The sequence below is a fragment of the Falco cherrug genome, chromosome 7 (assembly GCF_023634085.1).
Source record: "Falco cherrug isolate bFalChe1 chromosome 7, bFalChe1.pri, whole genome shotgun sequence".
In the NCBI taxonomy this organism is placed as follows: Eukaryota; Metazoa; Chordata; class Aves; order Falconiformes; family Falconidae; genus Falco; species Falco cherrug.
The window spans coordinates 21,051,039-21,072,010 of NC_073703.1; the positions used below are offsets into that span (position 1 = coordinate 21,051,039).

Below are 20,972 nucleotides of genomic sequence, written 5' to 3' on the forward strand. Positions count from 1 at the left end.
CACCCAGGAGTTCCAGCGCCTCCCGCTGGTTTCGGTTCGCTTCCCCTACGCCGGTGACCGAAACCCACCCCCGCCTTCAGCCCCGAGCGCAGGCTGCAGAGCGGCCAGAGCCCCGGCAAGCCCCCAGCTCCAACCCCCTCACCGCCTTGGAACCCCCCCCGCAGGTGGTGCTGCACACCCTAACAAAAGACTCGTGTTTCAATCTGTTATTAATAAGCACTAAAATAAAACGTTCAGACCTTTGCCAAAGGGATTTATTGGATACAGCATTTATTTTTCTCCTAATTAAAAAAGTTTCCAAAGTTTCCCGTAAGTATTAACAGCTAGCACATTCAGAAATGCATTCATTGCGTTACTCCGTGACGCTTTGCAACACAAACAGAAAACAGCAGCTCATTTAAAAAGAAAGGATCGTAACATTTTAAGAGGTAGGTGAAGAGTCTTGTACATTATATTAAAGGGGCAAAGGAAAATAGTCACATCTGTGAAGAACATCAATAGTCAATTTAGGCCAGTTATATCACCTACTACTCACAAACTGTGGTTTTGCATGATTACTGCAGCTTCCTTTTGTGAAACACTGCACATTTCCCACATCACACGTATTAAAGTTTACTGGTACTAATAGACATTGTCTTCACCCTTCGATCTACCACCCGCCTGGTAGCGCGCCCCACTACTCAGGCTTTGCTTTTTAATAAAAGGGCTTTGATCAGATGACTGAGTAAGAAACGCTGCAGAACTGCAGAGCCACTGGGAAAGCAAGCATCTGTCTGCCATCAACATGTTTTGTAATTATTAACCTGGAATTGCGTGTCATAAATATTAAATGGCAGCTGAGTAAGCAGCATGGTAAGATAAGGACTTGACTTTTTGAAAACACTCCAGTAGCTTCTCCTCAGATAGTTTTCAATACTAAAAAAAACAACCACCACCCACCAGTATGTTTAAATCAAAGTAATCTGGGTAGTCCAAATTGCAAAACTGAAAAAAGACTAGTTGAGAAAAGAATGGCTTTGATTTCACTGATCTCAGTCATGCTTGAAGGGAATGATGAGAAACTAACACAACTTATACCTCTTCCCTTCACAAATGCCCTTCCCCTCCGTTAGCTCAACATAGGGAACAAGATGCAATAAAGGAAACCACGTAGTTCAGCTTACAATTCTGAAGCTAGGAAAGCTGCAAGATCTTTCACAATATGACTATTTAAAAATTCCTTACATTTCAGAGTGCCACTGACTAAACCCAGGTATCCTTAGAAAGTACAATTAAAGCACTTATTTCAAATGCCTCTGACAGCTAGTCAGTGAAACAAATCCTCTAGAGAACGACCTGCATCCACAAGGATTGAATAACAATTTTCACTGAAAGCTATACAAGACCTGCGGTTACAAAAAGTACGCAAGCTGCTGTCCCTCCCCATCGTTCCTCATAGGAGACTTTTCTCAGGGAGACTGGAATAACTGGAGAATTAAAGCCATCTCCAAAGACAACAGCTTTTGGTAAGAGATGCATTTAAGCCATCTTTCTATGTAATAAATACTGTATAAATCCATAGGATACACAGACAAAAATTTACTTTTCACCAAGAAAGTTACTTTTGTGACAGATTTAGTTTAGAAAGCGCCCATTCACAACGTAGTTCCATTCTTTTCAGTTAACTACAGTCATTTCAGCAGATGACATCCGTGAAGCTGACCCACGACTAGGCACCACTGGCACCCTCTCCCTGTGACACACTTTGAGGTCATTTCAGAAAGGATTCCATTATTGACATGCAATCTAATCTTGAAGTCTGACACAAATTAACCGTTGAAAGGCTTTAAACTGTCATTAGAGCATTTAAGTGTATGAATTCACAAACGTGCTGAAACATGCCAACAAACAGGTTACATACTAACGGTGTGCCATTCAGAACACAACTACTGTTTTTCAGTACAAAGCTCCTCACAGCAAGAAGTACTATTCTTTGCGTGTTCGCTGAAAATAAAGGGGAAGAAATATGCTAAACAGCATTGTTATGAACAAGGCTATGTACTATGCTAACTAGTTCTACGCTTTTTGGAACCAAAACTTCTCCATTTTAACAAACAAGGACCTCAAAGACTTCGATCTGCTTCAGCACTAAATCCTCAGACACTCCGTTACTTTCCAACGGCACGTGGCTTTGCCATACCACACAGAACATCAAGAGCATTCAAGCAATCCTGAGCCTACTTACATCAGTTTTTCATGACACTTTCTCCAAAATATCTTTGCCACTTCCAAACACTTCCCCTATTGTAGAAATCAATTTACTAAAGGCCACATACACAGAGGGGCCGCTGGCCCAAACGCCTCAATTTCAGTTGCACACAGTAATAGCAAAAAGATAACTAGCAACTTATTACCACACACGCACATATAAATAGGCTAATGGGCCCTCTAAATCAAAGGTAAATTAGTGACTTGTGAAATTATCTCTTCTTGACAGGGCTCAAACTGTATTCTAGCAACGGAAATTGTACTTTTGGAAGGAAGAGCTATTGAAAGATGAATTTCCTATGATACTGTATCTTACTCCAAAGTGAGTCGAGTTTTAAAATAACTTTAATACAGCTTCTCATGTTTTTAAATATTAAAATATATTAATTTTATAGAATTTTAAAAAAGGTAGGTTTGACAAAAAGTTACCCATAACTTTGGGACCTCTTCCCTTTTAGTAAACATGCACCTCACCATTAAATGATGAACTGCAAAAGGTCAAAGGGGAATAATTCTTTAGTACACCTGTTTCTTCAGCCACACGCCTTTAGGGACAGAAGAACTGTCATGCTGCACATTCATTCACAAAAGCTTATACTAGAGAAATAAACCATTCGGTAAGCACATACGCATTTCAAAAAGAAATAGTGCTACTGCGGCATGGAATTGTAGAACCACTCAGCCACCAGGGAAGACAATAACAATCCCATTATTTGATAATACGGCCTATACAAAGGACTGGCTACTCTATACTGCACTATACACATAGGAAGTAAAACGTGTAGAACTACAATCCTTCCACTAAGAATATGATTTAACTGAGAAGAGTACTTTTGTTAATCAGGAAAAATTGGAAGTGAGATGATTAGAACGCTTAGTATCTAGCTTAGGGCCCACACGGAATCAGGAGAACTTGGGAAGGTGTGCAGGTTTGCACACTTATACACCACACTGGAAGGATTAGAAGCGAGCGGGCTGCGAGTGTCCAATTTACAGACCAGAACTTTACATGAATCTAGGGTCAACATCAAAACTGAAGCAGGAGAGAAAAGACAGCCCCAACAGTTTATTTACTGTTCGCATCCGTGTTCTGCTTTCAGAGCAAGATCCAAACCTGATGACATGATGGAAGGCAGCTTGACATTAGCACCACCTGTTCAAAAACACCCTGCACACAAAATCTCTTTGGAACTGCGATACAGAAGCTGCTGTAACAGAAGGACCTAGATCTGGAGATGAAAATCTCCGAATTGCAGACTTGTAATTCCCAGAGACACCGGCAACTTGCCCTCATCTGACACGAATACGCTATCAGGGTCTATGCATGTATCATTAGAGACTGTAGATTTATTGTTAATTGGTAATAGGTCTTGACCATGGAACTATCTCTTGACTGCTATTTATCAGTGGCAGGTAGTAATCTAGTTGAACACAACTTTTTTTTTTTTTAAATAAGAGAACTATAAAACTAACTTGTAATATAATTAAGTATTGATATTTTTGGCCTGAAGACAAAATTGTGACTGCAGTAAAAACCAGAAGTGAAGGTTTAATATATTTGCTACAATATTATGTTGCTCAGCTCCTGAATGGGTTTATTTGCATGCACCTGTCCTTACAGGGAAATAGCAGTGATTATCAAAAGATGTTACAAACTTTTACAGCATATCAACCAGTGCATTATTGTTGCCCTGATAAACCTATAAACACTAGTTACATGTCCAAGAACACCTCTCATAGATACACATTTACTACCATTGTGGGGAGAAAAAAGACCCCAACCTTAAAATAATTTAAGTGAAATTAGTGCTGGTATCACATATCAAACTAAGAACTTTAGAATTGCATGTTCCATCTGCCAGGATGACACAGGTAGCGTAAGACTCCCCATACACCTGCAAACAATTGATATTTTGGCCAGAATTATCTGTGTAACTCCCAAGCTCTACTAAGCATGACCAGAGTTCCTACTGGTGACAACAAATACTCATCCAGGAAGAGCCACAATGAACTCATTTCCTACTGGTAGCTGAGATAGCCTTGATTTACTGCAACAGGATCTGAATTTTCAACTTACATTGGGAAAGGTCTGATATCTGACTAGTCATTCAAACCGTTCCGCTTCTCTTGTGGTTTAGGCTTCAAGCCTTGGCCAACAGACTGGAACTGCAGTTCCACCTTCTAAACAATGGACTAAAGGACACCAAAGCTCACGCTAGTGAGGAAATGAGTACTGATTCTATTAGGTATGTGAGCAAAAATAAGGGTCTCCACACTTGTGAAAGACTACATTACGTGACTGTTAATATCCAAACAAAGTAAGGATTCTGTGACAACAAAAGAAATGCACTTGACCATTTACAGCAAAACAGATTTATACAAGTAACTCATTGCCTTGTCTACCTGCAAATGAATTCCTTCAGCAGGTACACACAATATATTGCTCAGTCATAAAAATATATATTATCTCTTTCCTTTAACATTTAGGTATATAAATATTTTACTGAAGAACATGCATCATTTAGATAAACAATTGCAAGAACATCCTCTGAAAACATGGGGTTCTTTGACATTTAGCAATATAAAATGATTACATGAACATAGCTATTAAAGTCAGGACAAACCAATACAGCAGTAAGCAGTCCATTGTGTGCCAGTTCAAAGAAATTAAGCACCTTTTGCAACAGGTTATATAATATATACAAACACGCAGAGAATGCATTGTAAATGGAGCAAAAATAGCATCATTCCATCTGCATATTCTTCAGTCTTATTTGGACTCCAAACTTACTGTTCACTTTTCTGCTCTTGTTTTCCATTCAGCTCTTGGTCAACTCTGCTTAGCAAAGAAAGCAGTAAAATTAAAATGATGTTAAGCAGTAGTTTAGTTTGACAGCTCATATGTTAAGTATGAACTACTAATCTTAACAGGAACAAACAAAGCTTTTACATGGAAAAAGCTTTACTAAATAAATATTAACATTTTTATTGATTGCGGTCACAACAATACATTGGGTTTTAATTATTTTCTTACCTCCCCCTAGAAATTAAAATTGTTAAGAAAGCATTTAAAAACTAGAGCATTTGAAAGGAAGCATTTGAGAAGTGCAAGTGAAGTTTTACTACAGAAGAGAAAAAAAGCAGGTTCTGTGCTTTTTATTAATGAATGCAAGCAGGAATACAAGTTCACAGGTAACATGACAATACCATCAAGCACTGCTACTTGCATGAGTTCATACACTGCAGGATAAGCACAGAATTACCTTTAACGTTACAGTATTTAAGCCAAGAAGGTAACAGCACTAGGTGACTCAACAAGTTAAGTGGCTCCTTAACTGCAGTACTTCCTCTACTAGGACTCCTGTATTACCCAGGAAAAACTCACCATCATGCTGCTAAATCTCTTTTGTCACTTGTCAATTTGGTTTGGTTTTTTTTCTATCTGCCTTGGGACTAGCAAACAAAACGTTGCTTTGCAGAACCCAGTGGATGGTTGACAGTCCTGCACAAGGTCTACTTTTCCTCTCTACAGTAAAAGCAAGCTACAGTCTTAATTATACCTTCTGGGAAATAAGTTGTGCATGGAGGTAAATTATTGTTAAAACCAACAGCACTTCCAAAGGGAGAGAGGCTAAGGCCGAGTTAGTCTTCTAACAACTAACCTACCTGTCCAGTCTCTCAAACTATAACCAACTAGTTTTTCAGAATGATAAAAACAATGACAGCTCTTCCAGGTCATGACCCCACAAAAAGGGGAGGCAAGATTTTTGGAGGTTTTTTGCAACTGTAAGAATAGCAGCAAGTATGTAAGGACCCCATAGGTTTGGAGCAGTGCTGCCCAGAAGCAGCAGTCCTAGCTGAGCAGCTGTTCACCTGCACAGTATGTAGCTGCAACTCATCCCAGTCCTCACTGCAGTATCTTAGAAAAGCATGTTTTGACACAACTTTTAGGACTAATCACAGAAAGTATAAGAAAATGTGGTGCACACACAACCTATGCGTAAACATACAGATGACAACATAAATCCATCGAAGTATATCATATTCTAGCTTCCAAAGTGACTCAGAGACAGGGCCAAAGATATCCTACTGCCATCTTCAACCAGGTTACTAAACTTCAACACATCTCCTTTCCCCCTGTGGTAACGCCTACAGCTGCTTTCAACCTGATTGAAGTCTCAGTATCAAACAGTGCCTGGGAGCTCTCCTCTATACATAAGTTTCAATTTGGAACATGCTATTTTTCACAAAAGTGATGGTAGTATAAGTGACAATAGAAAGGGACGCTAAAAAGTGCTTGCTGTACTGGAGATTTTAAAGTTTTCATGTTACTGTTTCAATGTCTCAGGTTTGCACCCTGATTACAATGGATCTTGCAACAGAACTGAATCAAATTATGTACAGGGGGTGGGGAGGGGGGAGAAAAATTGTGCAAAACTATTGTTCGATACATACTGAGAGTTTCTTAAATTTGACAGGCTTAGTACTTCAGGTTACATGCTACAAAATTATCACTTAATTGGAGTAATTCCTAGAGGATGTTCAACACTTGTCACTAGCTTACCTGCTAGCTTTCAGAAAGGATTTAAATTCCTTTTACTTTACTCTCTCAGTGCTCCTCTCTATGTCCATTCCCCAATTTAGACAATAAGCATCCCTCAGTAGTTATGCACACACAGGAAGAGTAATTAAAAAAAGCAAAAGTTAGTGGCAAAACCCTTCAGAACATTTGTTAGAGTGAAAAAAACATTCAAAACATTTCATCAGCCGCTGGAATAGCTTCAATAGTTAGCAGAAGACTGGATTTTCATTTTGTTAATTTTCAATGTTTATTAGCAAGGAACACAGCCACTGCAAATACAAACAGCACTAAAAATACTGACTTAGATTGCATCTGTGCAAGTACATAACTAAAAAGGTAGTGAATACCAAAAATACAAAATACAAGGTTCAATATTAGAACTACTTCTAGAGTCGCATCTCTGCTGATGCATAGCTACAGCTTAGCACCTAAAAAAAGCTCTTCCTTCAGACATCACTTCTTGTTAGAAAGAGTAAAACTTGATTTAATAAATTCATACAGAAGCACTACTTTTGCCTCTTGAGGATTCAGTTGACAATCCACTTATCCCCCTTAAAAGTGAGCCTCTCATGTAATAGAATAATAGACACTATTCACAAATAATCTGTTTGGCCATCCAGCGTGAGCTCTTTTAGATCATATGCAGGAAGTAGTCACTTTCATGCATAAAAACTTTGTCACTAGTGCATGTTGGTATTTACAAATGCTTATTCCTTTGTGCAAGCCAATCAACTGGGAGTTAGTTGCAGTGCAAATAGTCTTATCTAGATGCAACCCTAATCAAAATATGAATATACCTTTTCTGTTTCTTTCTAAACTTTTCTTCTTCATACCTTGGTGAGGAAAAGTTTGATTTCAGTAAGTGTAACATATGAAGGCCAAATTCAACAAGCTGCAAACTGGTATTAGTGTCAAAACAGTTTGTACAAGCATACCAAGTTTTGAAACCCATGTAATTAACAAAAAAATGTATTGTACTTCCAACAGTTATAAGCATTAAACAAGAAGCATTAAGATTTAATTACTATGACATAACATATGAATTCAATACAACTTCTTGTACAGTATTAACATCCATCAGTGAAATTTAAAGTCTGTATTCGTAACAGTCTGAAGACAGACATAATCCTCCAAGGAAGTCTGACAATTAACTCCGTAAATCAACCAAGTTCAGCCTTTGCAGGACAGTTAAAGGTTCACCAGTACAGAAAGGAGTCTTTAAAGACATGGAATGACAGTCTGAATATTCATAAGACATCCTTCAAAAGCTCCAGTAAAAAAGTATTCTCAAGATAGCACAAGGCTGTTTCAGCCTTGCCATGTCTTTCCTCCCTGCCCCAAGAAAACTGCGTTTTCTCTACTTTATAAAAAGTTAAATTGTAAACTGATACCAGCTGAATGCCTACAGCAATAACCAGCCATCTGTGGGGGCTGGGGGAGGTTTGTTGGTTTGCCTGGCATGGATGTGCCCTTCTGTCCAGACAGTGAGACTATGTGCCATCCTTCCTTACAGAGCTCCCAGCCTGTGGGTACATACTGTGATGCACAGTCTATAGGTTTTGTATGTTATGCCCTCCAAGAGGCTGATCAATTTATCATCAGAACTGTTAGTATTTTTATCTGGCTTTTTTAAGACCCAAGTTTATGGTTTCTACTCCGTTACTGCACCCACAAATGCTATTGACAAAAGTATCACCATCATATTTGAGAGCACAGTTGTGCCGATGTTGAAATGGGTGTTCATAATCTGGAGGGAAGGAAGAGCAGACCAAGGACATTGATGTTGCTGCCTTCAGCTCTTCACTGAGGCAGTTTTAGAATCTACTTTAGGTAGAGATTCACCATTTTTCTACCACAGCTCTTCTTCTAAATGAAATCCCAATCCAAGTGGTATTTCACCACTTAACTTATTCCACATTGTAGCTTGAACAGGGAAGATACTATAACTTCAGTATCAACATGCCCAGAATTTCTCACTCGCAAGCCAATTTAGTATACTAAGAGGGAGAACTGGAACGAGAACTTGCCTCTAGGAGACTTAATTCACACACCAGAACTTGGTAGTTACACAAGGCACTATATGCAAAAATCCTATACATTAACATTTTGGCTATCCATGCCACTACATACCAAACTGTAGTTAGCAATACGTTCAAACATGGATACTCCTCCTAGAGATAGCAAAGATCTCAGTTAAGTTTTGTTAAATGCTAAGTACTACATCCAAACCAATCGCTGAATACAATATATACCCGTTTTAAAACATGATCAGTGTAGAACATGTTTGAATAATAAAACGTACTGTTTTATGCATTCTGGGATGCCAACGTATTCCATGGGGATGAGTTCAGCTAGTTCTGCCAGGCTAAAGACATACCTAATTTTTTGGCTGAATTTTGAGCTGTGAAAGAACAAATGCAGAGTACAGTTAGAACTTAAAAGTTTTTCAGTTGGTCAATATTAAAAGACTTTTTGAAGTTTCAAGTAAACAGTAGTTAGGATTATTTCTTTTTTTTTTTTTAAAAAAAAGAAATTTCTTCCAGAGCATTACCTAATAAAAGGTTTTGTGATGGCCAAAAGCGTTCTGATGAACCAAGAAGGATGAACTATGATTAATGACTTCAGGTTTTTCCTTAACCTAAAGAATTCAAACAATGGGCATAATTACTAGAACAAAAAGACAGCATGACAACAAGACCTTCTTAAATAATAAAAAGTATGTTTTTTTCAAGCACAACTGTCACATCAATCTAGTATTCTGACATTCCATTATTAGAAATTATCTGCAAGACAAAAAAAAACTACCACACAAGTGTATAGTCAAAATTTAAGATACAATACCAGTTTGACAACGAGAAGGAAATAACATTCCAAAGAAAGGTTTCTTTGAATCTTTTTACAGAACTAATGAAGTGATTCAGAGAGGATCCCCCCTTACTAAACTTATCACATTAATACATGAAGGTTTAAGGATATTCTACGTGGTTACTGTTTTCACTAAAACAAACAAACAAACCACCACCAAAAAGACACCACACAACAAAAAACCAGCCATGCCTGTAGTATCCCACATTGCCGCGTTTAGGAAGAGGTTTTCAATATACAAAGCAATTTGCTTAATTAAACCTTAACCAGTAGGCACCAGGCACCACATAAACCAGCAGTTTTTCCTAAATACGTTTATCACTGGGCATGTGAATATTCTAAGAAAACACAGCTGTGCTTCTTACCTTCTGTCAATTTGCTGGTAACATTTCCTAAGCCAGCCTAAACTTGGCATTTTTCTCCGCGTTGTTGCACCATTCAGGTAAACTATCATATAGTTCTCTGCTACTAACAGCTCTAAAGTGCCAATTACATACCTGCAGAGACAAACAAAGAACTTTCAAGTGAAGATCTGTGGATATTACAGTAATTCCTAGTAGTGCTCAAATATATTTAAAATATACAGTTGGCAACAGTGCTGAGCAACACCTAATAATTTTTTTCCTTCCTCTGGACGCAGATGTAGTTGCTTTTCTATTTGTTATCTTTCCCTCATTTGAAATATAAAAAGCTTCATTAAAAAAAAAAAGGGAATTAATTACCCTTACATCAAAATGGTAACTTTCACAATGTGAAATTAAGGCAGTATTCAGAAGCAGATGATGACTTACTTAAATAGATTGTCCATTAGGTATCTGTAGTTAGGCTGACTGCTTTCAGGCATAAAACAAACGGCAAACACAACAATGGCATTTAACCCGTCACCATAATAACCTAAAAACAAAGAAAAAAGCAGTAGTAGTGACAAAGGTGACTATACACTGACTACAGTTACACAAAGTCAAGTACATTCAGTAAGCTTTTTCATTATTTACCTTAAAGAGTATTCTATATGGACAAATTCATAATTTTACAGAAAACCTCAAGATTTCTTTTTCAAGTTTGTCTGCTAAAGAAACAGCTGAAGTTTCTTTCAATCAAATGCTGTGCCTACAATCAACGTCTCAGTATAGAATCTCAGCATATTTAATGACATTTTATATAGTCAACTTTTCTTCCAACCAGAACTCCACAGACTGCTGGGAACTCCTGGGTCATTAAATTGATTTATGACTTAGTAGATCTACAGTTAATGCTTTCAACACTCTTAAAACCAAAAAACTACACTGGTAGCACTGACACCATAGAAGAGATCACAGAATCATTTAGGCTGGAAAAGACCTTAGAGATCATCAGGTCCGACCGTTAACCCAGCACTGCCCAGCCCACCACTAAAGCATGTCCCTGAGCACCACAGCTATGTGTTTTTTGAACACCTCCAGGGATGGTGGCCCCACCACCTCCCTGAGCAGCCTGTGCCAGTGCTTCACCACCCTTTCAGTGACAAAATTTTTCCTAACATTCAACCTAAACCTCCCCTGGTGTAAGTTCAGGCCATTTCTTCTTCTCCTGTCGTTTGTTATCTGGGAAAAGAGACTTACCCCCAGATAAGTACATCTTATTACATATGTGCATGTTAGTAGCTTCATCTGAACATATGTACGTTTTGGAACTTGAGTTTTATAGGGAAAAAATATTAAATCAACCGTACACTTCAATATTGCAGCAAATGAATCGTCACATGAGTCTTTATGCCCAAAGCTCTTCCTGTGCCACCCCAACTCAGCTTAAAGTAGCAGTTCCCCTCAGGATATCACTAATCCTTACCACCATGACTGATAACTTTTTTGTATGGTTCAATAGCCTTCATGTCCACCCTATGGTCCTGTTCTCCAATCCTAAACATTCGCCAGCGTCGACCATCATCCTTCTCCTCTACCACAGTGTATTCAGTAAGTGATCCTTTCCTAATTACATCAGTAGTTTTTGGTTTCGGAAGATCATCTGCCAAAGTTAAAACATGTTCAAGATCCATTATGAACACTATGTATAGTGACAATGAATTACAACATGGGTTAACCACTTTGCTATCTAATCTATTTTAATATTCTTTAGCCAGTCAGACATACCAGCTGACTTGGTTCTTTCAGTTATTACAAAATAGGTCTCATGGGTGTCACATTTTATCAAAATATTCTATGTTGGCGGTTACCCTTTGACCGTAACATTCTATGTTAAGTAAACAACAAATGTCTACCCCTGTAGGAAGCCTATTTAATTGTAGGCTTTCAGAATACAGACCTTAATAAATCTCACCAAAACAGACAAAGTGGTTAACTCCAATGACAATTACGCAGGTTGCTCGATCACAGATTTATGTAAAAGCATGATTGAAAACATTGACAGTACCTTGCAAGCAGACATGCAGGCAAATCTATTAGAAATTAAATCTAATTCACATATGTGCAATCAATATATATGAAATTTATGCTGAGAGCAATCTGTAAGAATTTGCTCCAATTAAATTATGATTCTTGACTTTGTTGCATAGACCTTACCCAAAGCGAGAAAACCTACTGCAAGTTAGTTGTCTGTTCCCAAGACAAAGCTGTTAATTGAAACTATCCTTCCAGGAAAATGAAGGCAGCAGCATTAAAGGAAGAAAAGACAGAAACCCTTTTCAGCCACTTTTAAAAACAAGACACAAACATCTGGAACATTTCCTTCGTATCACTGCATAACTAACTCTAAATACCAGTTCCTCTTCGCTAAAACGATGACAATCCTTTTACGCAGGTAAACCCAGAGTTCGTTATGAAAACTTTACCTGCAATATGTTTTTAGCTATTTAAAAAGCCCACTTTATTCTAAAGAGTGTTTGCTTCTCCATTTATAAGCTACCTTGGAATGAAGAATAGGTAGCGTTTCATACGTAACGGTGAAAAGAGGGTTTCCTGTTTACTCAGGAATTAAAATTACTTTATTTTCAGAAAAATAAAGAAATAACAGAGCTTACACGTTTACTTAAGAGACAATAAGTCATGAAGTTTATTAAGAAGAAATTAAAAACTTCAACTGTTTGATGAACACAACAAACAGGTTTTGGCTTACAAAAAAGGGCCTTAAAACATAATAAAACTGCAAGTTTAAAACTTGTGCTTTAACTCCTAAACAGATCTTTTTTTACCTCAAATAGAATTTGCTGGATTCTCCAGGTTTTGCCTATAAGGCTATCATGAATTATCTACACATTTCTTAATTTTAAGAACACTGCTAGTGTGGCTATAGCTGTTAACTTCCTACCAAGTCATTTCAGAACTTAACACAAAATAGAGGCTTTTCTACCACTTCAAGTCACTCCAGAACACGTGCAAACTCTAAGGCTATGAGCTTTTGCCATTCTCACCACAGTAAGATATGAGATCAGGTGTTACTATTTTTAAAAATATCAGATACATCCTTAAATACAAAGGCTTGAAATTCATAAATTTCTGATGAGCTGATCCATCATCTATATCCCTTCCTATGGTTCACCTCCATTTAAAACTGGTTTATAATACAAGTAAAACACCTTTGATTTTTTTTTCCCAGGTTGGTTCTTAAAAAAATACTGCAACAGAGAGGATTTTCCATATCTTTGAGTCTTACAGGTGTTTAATTACATTCACCTAAGCTTACTTGGAGTTACAGCTATTACGTTGCCTGTTTACTAATCAGTCAAGGTTTCATTTGCTCTTTTTAAAATTCACTGCTCCTATTTCCAGTTTCTAATCTAACCACTCCCTATATATTTTTCCTCTTGTCCTATCGAGTCATAGTCACTTCTCACCTGAAAAACTGTTGACCTGCATATAAGAAAATAGAAATGTGTTAGGGCACCGGATAAAACAAAATACTTACCTTCCCATTCAAACTCATTGCTGTTTTCTGAAGGAGTATCCAAATCGTCCAAATCAATCTCTCCACTCTCATCCAAGTCATCAGACAAAACAGATTCCTCACTGTGATCCAAAGTTAAGCTAATATCTGGAGCCATTAATTTCTTCCTCACTTTGGTTCCATTAACCTCTATATTTAAAAAAGTAAATTATTTATTTTCAAAGCTGAAGCAAGTTTAGATAAGCCTATTAACAAGACGGAAGAGCACAGTGCTTTCTCAGAATGCATTGTAAGTCAATGCCCTGAATTTATACAGTTTCTCTTTGGAGTAGAACAGCACTTAAGAGGTGAAAGCTCTCAAGTTCTCAAGACCGTAAGTTTACCCAACTGCATACACACTATGATCACAGTGGGAGACCACCACACTCCCTACAGAAGAAAAACCTGAAGTGCTGTCACCACCTAAGCAACTACTGCCCCTATTAACTATATCAGATAACTAACTCACTCTTGAAAACAATGCAATAGATTCATGCCCCTAGGCCTTTGTTTTGTTAGGTATCTGTAACATCATAAGCATCTTTTGATGAAATAAAAATTATTATACAAGCTGCAGGGGGGTGGGGGAGAAGGTTGACAGACAACAGTGAGGACAGAAAATTGAAGAAACTATGAGATGAATACACATGCTTCAAGACACAAGATAAATACTTGTGTGATTTAGACAGCAATTGAAAGCAGGGAATAAATAAAAATGACTGGTCTGGCACTGGAAATGCCACAACTAAAGCAGACTGACAACACCCAGAAAATTTACAAATGTGAAAAACCCTGTCTGTGTTATTTCCCCTCTGACCATTCAGACAGGCAACGTCCTTCAAAGGCCACAAAGGTCTGACATTTGGAACCAGAATAAGGCAGGCCCTAACTGATGCACAGAAGCCAAGTAACGAATCAAGATTATAAGACAGGTCAGGAAATGAGTGCAGTAATTAATTTTTGTACAGTATTACCTGGATAGCCCTGTTCATAGGGAGGATGAAGAGTCTCATATCTTATTCCAAACCCCTTTTATTTCTAGACAACACATTTATAATACCTCTCACATATAAAAATCTTATTTAGAATGTCGTTTGCTCAAGTCTGACTCAAAAAAAATCCCCAAACCAAACCCCTAAAAGAAAACAGAGCTTTAAAACAGCCACCTAAGTAGGGAATAGTCAGCTTGACTGGACTGGAATGTTCTTACCAGCTTCACTTTCTGTTCCAGCTGCAGCCAATATATCTGACTCAACAGGATCGTCCTCTGGCAGGGGCCTGGTACACAAAGTAGAAGCTTATTACAGAAGTTTTTTCTTTTTTAAATAACCAGCTAAACGCCAAATATATAGACTTACACACTGCTAAAAACACCACCGTTGGACAGTACTGAATTTACGTATAGCCTAAGTTCAAGCTTTCAGTAAACAAAGCACCAAAGTAGCAAGAGAATTCCTTTACAGCATTCAAGCAATCATCTGTTGATGTGACAAATGCCAAAACACTGGCTGCTGCCAGTGTGTGTCATCCTTAAGATAACGTGTCATATTCTTGCTTGAGAAAGCTTGACATTAAATACATTACAGAAGTAGTTTAGTCATGTTATTACAAAACAGCTCCAGTCAGCTGGTTTAGTTTCTTTGCAGGCCCAAGCATCACTAGCAGTCTTAACTTCAAAAAGTTGCTTAATGACATGACTTGGGCCTTCAGACACCAGTAATAATATGCAAACAATGCAGTTGCAAAATATTACCACAGAAAAACAATGCCAAACTTTGAAATTTTCACTTTAGTAACACTGGGAACTTCAACACTGGCATTCTTGTGTTAGTCAGCTCAGACATGTACAGGAGGTGATCCCTTTCCTGACCATACAGAAAGATGCCACCAAACCTTTTCCAGATTACTATGTTAATGGAAATCACTTCAAGATTATTACTGAGTGTTAACTCAGATAAAGAGGTAGCTTATTCTGGATGTTATGCATTTGATTTGAATTAAAATTAAAAACCTTGGAAAATCTTCATCTTGCCATTCTTCCTTAAACTCAACACCTTCCATTCTCCAGCCAACCTGAACTGCTAACAGAGACTCCTGATCAGCCAGAACCTCTTGTCTTCAGGACACTGGGCCACAGAGGAGCTGCAGGAACACAACAGAAGACGCCAGTTCAATACTGTTGTTATTCCTACACTTGCAATACATCCTTTCACTTATCACCAAGTTGAGATATTATGCAAAGGAAAAAACATAACAGGGAGAAGCTTATAGTTTGTTTCCTTCCCCCCCCCCCCCCCCCCCCCCCATACGAGACTGCTTATGGAATTTTATGGTTTTTCATACAATAATTCAGGTTGGAAGGGATCTCATGTAGTCCAATACCCTACTCAAGTGGGATCAACCTCTCAGTTAAAATGAACACCCTGAGCAACCTGATCACACTAGTTCACTCCAAACTGTCGAAACCTGACAGCACTTTAGATTCCATAGGAGATTCTGAGTAAGTATATGTTTAGAGAAAAAAAACCCAGACTGTAAGATCTAAAATACAACCCAGTTCTTAAAACCAAACACACACTTTAAAGACAACTATTGCAAAAAGCGTTTTCAGAGAACTCACCATGTGATGTGCAAGTCAAGCTGTGTTTTTTCAGGTTCACCCATCACCAGCAACAAGAAATCCCCAACAGTTGAACATAATAAACCATTCTGCTGACATACAAGTCCAAGCCAGTTGAAGCTCTTTGCTGTGTTGGCTCTAAAGATTGGCAGAAACAGGTAAACTTATCAATACTAATCAAAACAGGAAATGACATTTTTAAATGCAAAGAAGCAATCAACACACACCACTAGTAAATACAAAGTTTTAATGTAATCATACTGCTAATTAAGCCAGAGACAATTTTTTCCATGTGGTTAAAAAGAACCAAGTTACACTTACTGTTTTACAGGATCACCTTTCACAACAAATTTCCTCTTCTCCTGACCTGACTACAACCAGACTGATTTTAACACACCCTGCAACGCTTAAAGCTACACAAGTTGATCAATAAAAAAATATTTAAGACTATTTTTTTTGTAAAATTGCCAGTACCAGAGACAAGTCAAACACTAATGACCACATTTAAGCTTATTTTACTGATGTTTCCCTGCTTCTCTCACTCAGAAAATGGAAGTGAAATCTCTATAAGGTAGCAACCTAGCTCCGTTGAGGGTCACTCTCCTTCTTCAAATCATTTACCCCCTGCACTGCTCAGCTGCTGGCAGTATGTACCTGCGCACACAATCTCCAAGAAGCTGCCCCCAGCAATCGTTCTCCCAGCTCTCCCCCCTTGCTATTTGTCCTTTTTGACTAACATGCTGTTTGGAGCAGTTTCTTGCTGGTTGAATCATAGGACTTTCCTCCTGAAACATGTCCCCTCTCCCATCAAGACTGATGATGTTCTCAGCATACAGTTTCTCCTGGATACTAACTTGCTGAGCGTTTGCAACAATGAATTTTAAATATTTGCTTGGAGATATGATCATATTTTGCTAAGTAGTAACAGTGAACATGCACATAGCTCTTTATGCATTTGCTTCAGGACACTGAGATGAAGCATGAGGAGTTTCACAAGGTACCCTACGCAGTCAAGATAACACAGTGGTTACAATCAGCATGGAATGGACCATCCGATGCAAATATGCAGCTGCCTGTAAACAGACAATAAACCAAAAAGAAAAATCTAAACTGATGACTTTCCTCTTAAGGGACAGATGAAGAAATGAAGAAAACTAACAGTAAAAAAATGCCGCCGCCACCACCACAAACCACTCCTATCACTGTGCAGGTGGTGATGCCACTCGAACTCGCCTGCACTGCATTCACAATACAGTTGCCGCCAGACAGTTTGAAGTACGGTTTTGCTCCAAACAGTTTTCTTACCACGCTTCTGAAGAATACCAAATGCCAAGTAACATCTATTAATTTCAGATGTACAGCATATCAGTGCAGAAGCAATTCCTACCTGTATGTATTCAATTATATTGAGACAAACTTTATACACTAAGACAGGCACAGCATTTAAGAGTTATTCATGCTGTAGTCAAAGTTTAATATACTCTTAGAAAATACTTCTCATGTTACTTAGAGAATTCTCATCAGCAACTTCTCATTAAGGTAGATTTGAAAATGGTCATTTGCTGAATACCACATAATACAAGTCCAAACTTCTTACAAGGCAAGTTCCAAGTTCAACATCAAATAAGCTTAATTTCAAATTTTTCAGTATCCTACTCAACTTGCAGACTAAGCAGCTGTTTTGGATGTTTCAACTTAAGCCTCATAAATAAAAGCACTATCATTTGTCAACTAGAAGAATGAGAAGGAAGGAGGAAGGGTAATCTCAAGAACATTTAAGAAGTGCTGACTACAGAATGATTTTACATCACTAATACAAATGCTTACAGTGTGGGGCAAGGGAGAAATCTCCTATTTCTGCTTATACAAACTAAAGCACAGTTTAGAATAGCCTTCCTATAGCCGCTCTGGTGGTGCTGACATCTTCTGGTTTTGTTATGCCAAAGTCTATTTTTAATTCTGCTGTAAATCAAAGATCTAAAAGCTCAACTTGAAAATTGTAATATATTGTAATAATGCAAGTATTTATTAGCCAGGTAGAGGAAAGCAATTAATTTCCTCCTGATCCTAGCACTCTTCATGGCCAACTCAAAAAGTCATGGTTTCCGAGAACAGCAAGCCTGGTCATTTTTACTCTGTTGCTCATTACTTTCCATTTTACTTGAAGAAATGGAATTGAAAGACTGGAAGCTATCTGAAGGTCAGAAACTTCAACACATCAAAGAACATCTGGATACAGGATTGCCATGTGGTTCTGTTCTCTTACCAGAGCCACTGGACTTTGGTGCTCAACAATGCCTTTTATATTTTTAAGTGTTTCAGCAGGCAAGTTACCATACTACAAGAAGGAAAAATCTATCACAAGGGAACACATCATTAAAAATGCATTATTCTTCCACTACAGCTAACAAACAGATTTCCATTTCCACAACACCAGGTTAAACCTACTTCAGTTTGCATCTGAAGAGTATTACTGCTTGCACCAGGAGTCAAGTATCAGTGTTCTCACCCTTTTTCCTGGAAGAGGAGATAATTTTCAGAGTTCTCTCGTTAATACCGAGCTGGCTTAGTTAGTAGGTGCTGGAACAGCAAACAACAGTGTTAAGAAGCCTATTACGAACTGCCATTTTATTCAATTTAGTTTACAGCTAAACAGAAACTAGAATATGTCCCAGATACTTAAAAAAGAGACAACAGAATGCATGAGATCACTTTTACTCATGAAGTCAAAGACCCCTCACAAAAGTTTTTCAGGCTTTCACCCTTGAGTTCTCAGAGGAATACAGAAATAAACAGGAATTACGCATTGACGTGGTCATACCTGCCTATCCAATACAAAGGCCTATATTCAGTCCTCACTCAGCACCTCAGCATTTGAAGTAGAATAAATATGAAGTTTATTTTGCAAGACAATTGCAACAACAAGCACACTGTTGAACTATGTACCTGATTGGCAAAGAGCAGCATGCTGTTTCCATCTCAGAAAGCCGAGATCAACTTTGAAAAAAGGGAGCCTACTTTTTTCTACACTCCTCCCTCACCATTTCAACACAAACATTAACTGAGCGTCAGTGGAGTGAATTCCAGGTTACAGGCATTAAAGAGGTGCCTCTACGGGTATTTTTCACGTTTGGTTTTACAGCAAGCCAAAAGTAAGGAACAGATATTTTCTGCTACACCCATCCACATGGTGCAGCTCAATATAATTTGTTGGTATAATTTTTAAGTGGTTTTATAACCCCATTGGCTTTTTGACTGTGGCCACAGTAGCCATGATCCCAGGAAACGTTTCCCACATGTGAAGATGGACACCTACATTTTATCACTTGCATGTTCGCATAAAGAGGCGATGCAAGGACTTTCACAGATAACAAGTGGGGTTTTTTTAATTCCTTTGTCTCCTTTTAATCCCTTCTCTGCGTCAAAGCATGGAGCAATCACCCAGCTAAAAAACTTGAAAACACTCTTGCTGTCGTCTATCGCGGATGCTACTTCAGACTCTGTGTTCAGAGCAACAGAAGGATCCGCACTTGGGGGTCACTGCGATGCATCTGAAGGTAAATACAAACTCATCAGACAACAGACAAAACCAGTATGTACCCTGCAGAAATGCAATCAATATAGCTTCGTCAGATCGCAATACACGCACAAATTCACCAACAATAACCAATTACGACTTAGTGTATTACGGTAGCAGATGGAAACGAGGAGGAACGGAACTGGAAGGCACTGGGAAGCAGTGGCACCGCCTGTGCCATCGCTGCGCACTGTGGGTCTGGCAGAGCCACACCGGGGTCACCCCCTCCCCCCGCTCCAGCCCACAAAAGGGGGGTGGGGGTGGTAAGTCTCGGTAACGGCAGAGACCCCCCAGCCCCACAGCGAGACTGAGGCTGAAGCTCGCGCTGCCCGGGACGGGACGGTCCAGGTGTAACACTCGGTACCGCTCCTGCCGCCGCCCAGCAAAGACCGCACGGCGCCCGGGGGGGGCACCGGCACGGCACGGCTCGGCTGTCCGACCGGCCTCCCCGCTGCGGGGCCGGGCCCAGCTCGCCGTCCGGGCAGCGCCCGCTGGGCCACCCGCCGGCGGCTCTAGCAGCCCGGGACTCCTAACCGAGCCCCGCCGCGGCAAGGCCCCCGGACCCCGGACCGAGCCCCGCCGCAAGGCCCCCGCCACCCACTGCGCCCCGCGGCCCCGCCCTGCGCCCGCCCAGCCCCGCCGAGCAACGGCCCAAGGCCTGGGGGTCGCCGCTGTAGCCCCCTCCCGCGGCCGTACCTGGTGGGGGACCTGGCGGGGCGGGGGAACGGGACGGGCTGCGGCCTCGCCCGCGCCGCGGCGGAAAAGCCCCGCTCGGCTGCGCGGCCCCGCTCACCCGGAAGCGCATAGGCCGCCGGCCCACGTGACAGCCGCCCTCCGTGGCGGTTGGCGCCTCACGCACACGCGCAACGTAACGCGCTGCGCCCCCCCACCCCCCGCGCGTGCGTGCGCGCGCGCCTTCCCCAGGCGCGGCGCGGGCGGGGCGGGGTCGGGAGCGCGCGGGCGGGGCCGGGAGCGCGCTGCCTCCTCCGCGCCGCTGAGGCGCTGCCCGGGCTCGGCTGTCGCGCCGCTCCCGCGTCTCACGGCAGCGTTTACCGGGGCGGGGGGAGGCCTGCGGCGCGGTGAACAGGCACAGGGTGGGACACGGGGAGCTCCGAGTGCCGGGGTGGTGCGCTGCGCCGCGTACCCGCGGGGCGCTGGAGGGG

General features: G+C 40.1%; 1 protein-coding gene across 5 annotated transcripts; it reads right to left on the reverse strand.

Annotated features, from left to right (window-relative positions):
• Positions 1-236: 236 nt before the first annotated feature.
• Positions 237-20,593, reverse strand: BNIP2 (BCL2 interacting protein 2). 5 transcript variants are annotated; one of them, XM_055715947.1, is made up of 13 exons: positions 20,506-20,584; positions 18,681-18,812; positions 16,233-16,370; positions 15,624-15,754; positions 14,823-14,890; positions 13,595-13,762; positions 11,522-11,698; positions 10,486-10,588; positions 10,060-10,191; positions 9,381-9,467; positions 9,132-9,230; positions 6,812-6,904; positions 237-5,083 (listed from the first exon to the last, which is right to left on the reverse strand). In XM_055715947.1, exons 4-12 carry the CDS (start codon positions 15,671-15,673, stop codon positions 6,844-6,846), a joined length of 945 nt encoding a protein of 314 aa, XP_055571922.1. In that variant the 5' UTR covers positions 15,674-15,754; positions 16,233-16,370; positions 18,681-18,812; positions 20,506-20,584; the 3' UTR covers positions 237-5,083; positions 6,812-6,843. The 5 variants fall into 5 exon arrangements, with proteins under 5 accessions (XP_055571922.1, XP_055571920.1, XP_055571919.1 ...); XM_055715945.1 differs by lacking the exon at positions 6,812-6,904 and adding an exon at positions 7,627-7,662 and having other exon boundaries at positions 18,742-18,812; positions 20,506-20,582; XM_055715944.1 differs by lacking the exon at positions 6,812-6,904 and adding an exon at positions 7,627-7,662 and having other exon boundaries at positions 20,506-20,582.
• Between the last annotated feature and the right edge of the window lie 379 nt (positions 20,594-20,972).

Excerpts from the sequence above, each read along its gene's own strand:
- BNIP2 (XM_055715946.1), bottom strand. The coding sequence starts at position 15,673 with ATGGAAGGTGTTGAGTTTAAGGAAGAATGGCAAGATGAAGATTTTCCA. Across the intron at positions 9,231-9,380 it reads ATCACAAAACCTTTTATTAG|CTCAAAATTCAGCCAAAAAA; the intron begins GTAATGCTCTGG and ends GTTCTTTCACAG. Across the intron at positions 5,084-7,626 it reads TTTAGAAAGAAACAGAAAAG|AGTTGACCAAGAGCTGAATG; the intron begins GTATATTCATAT and ends TTTGCTAAGCAG.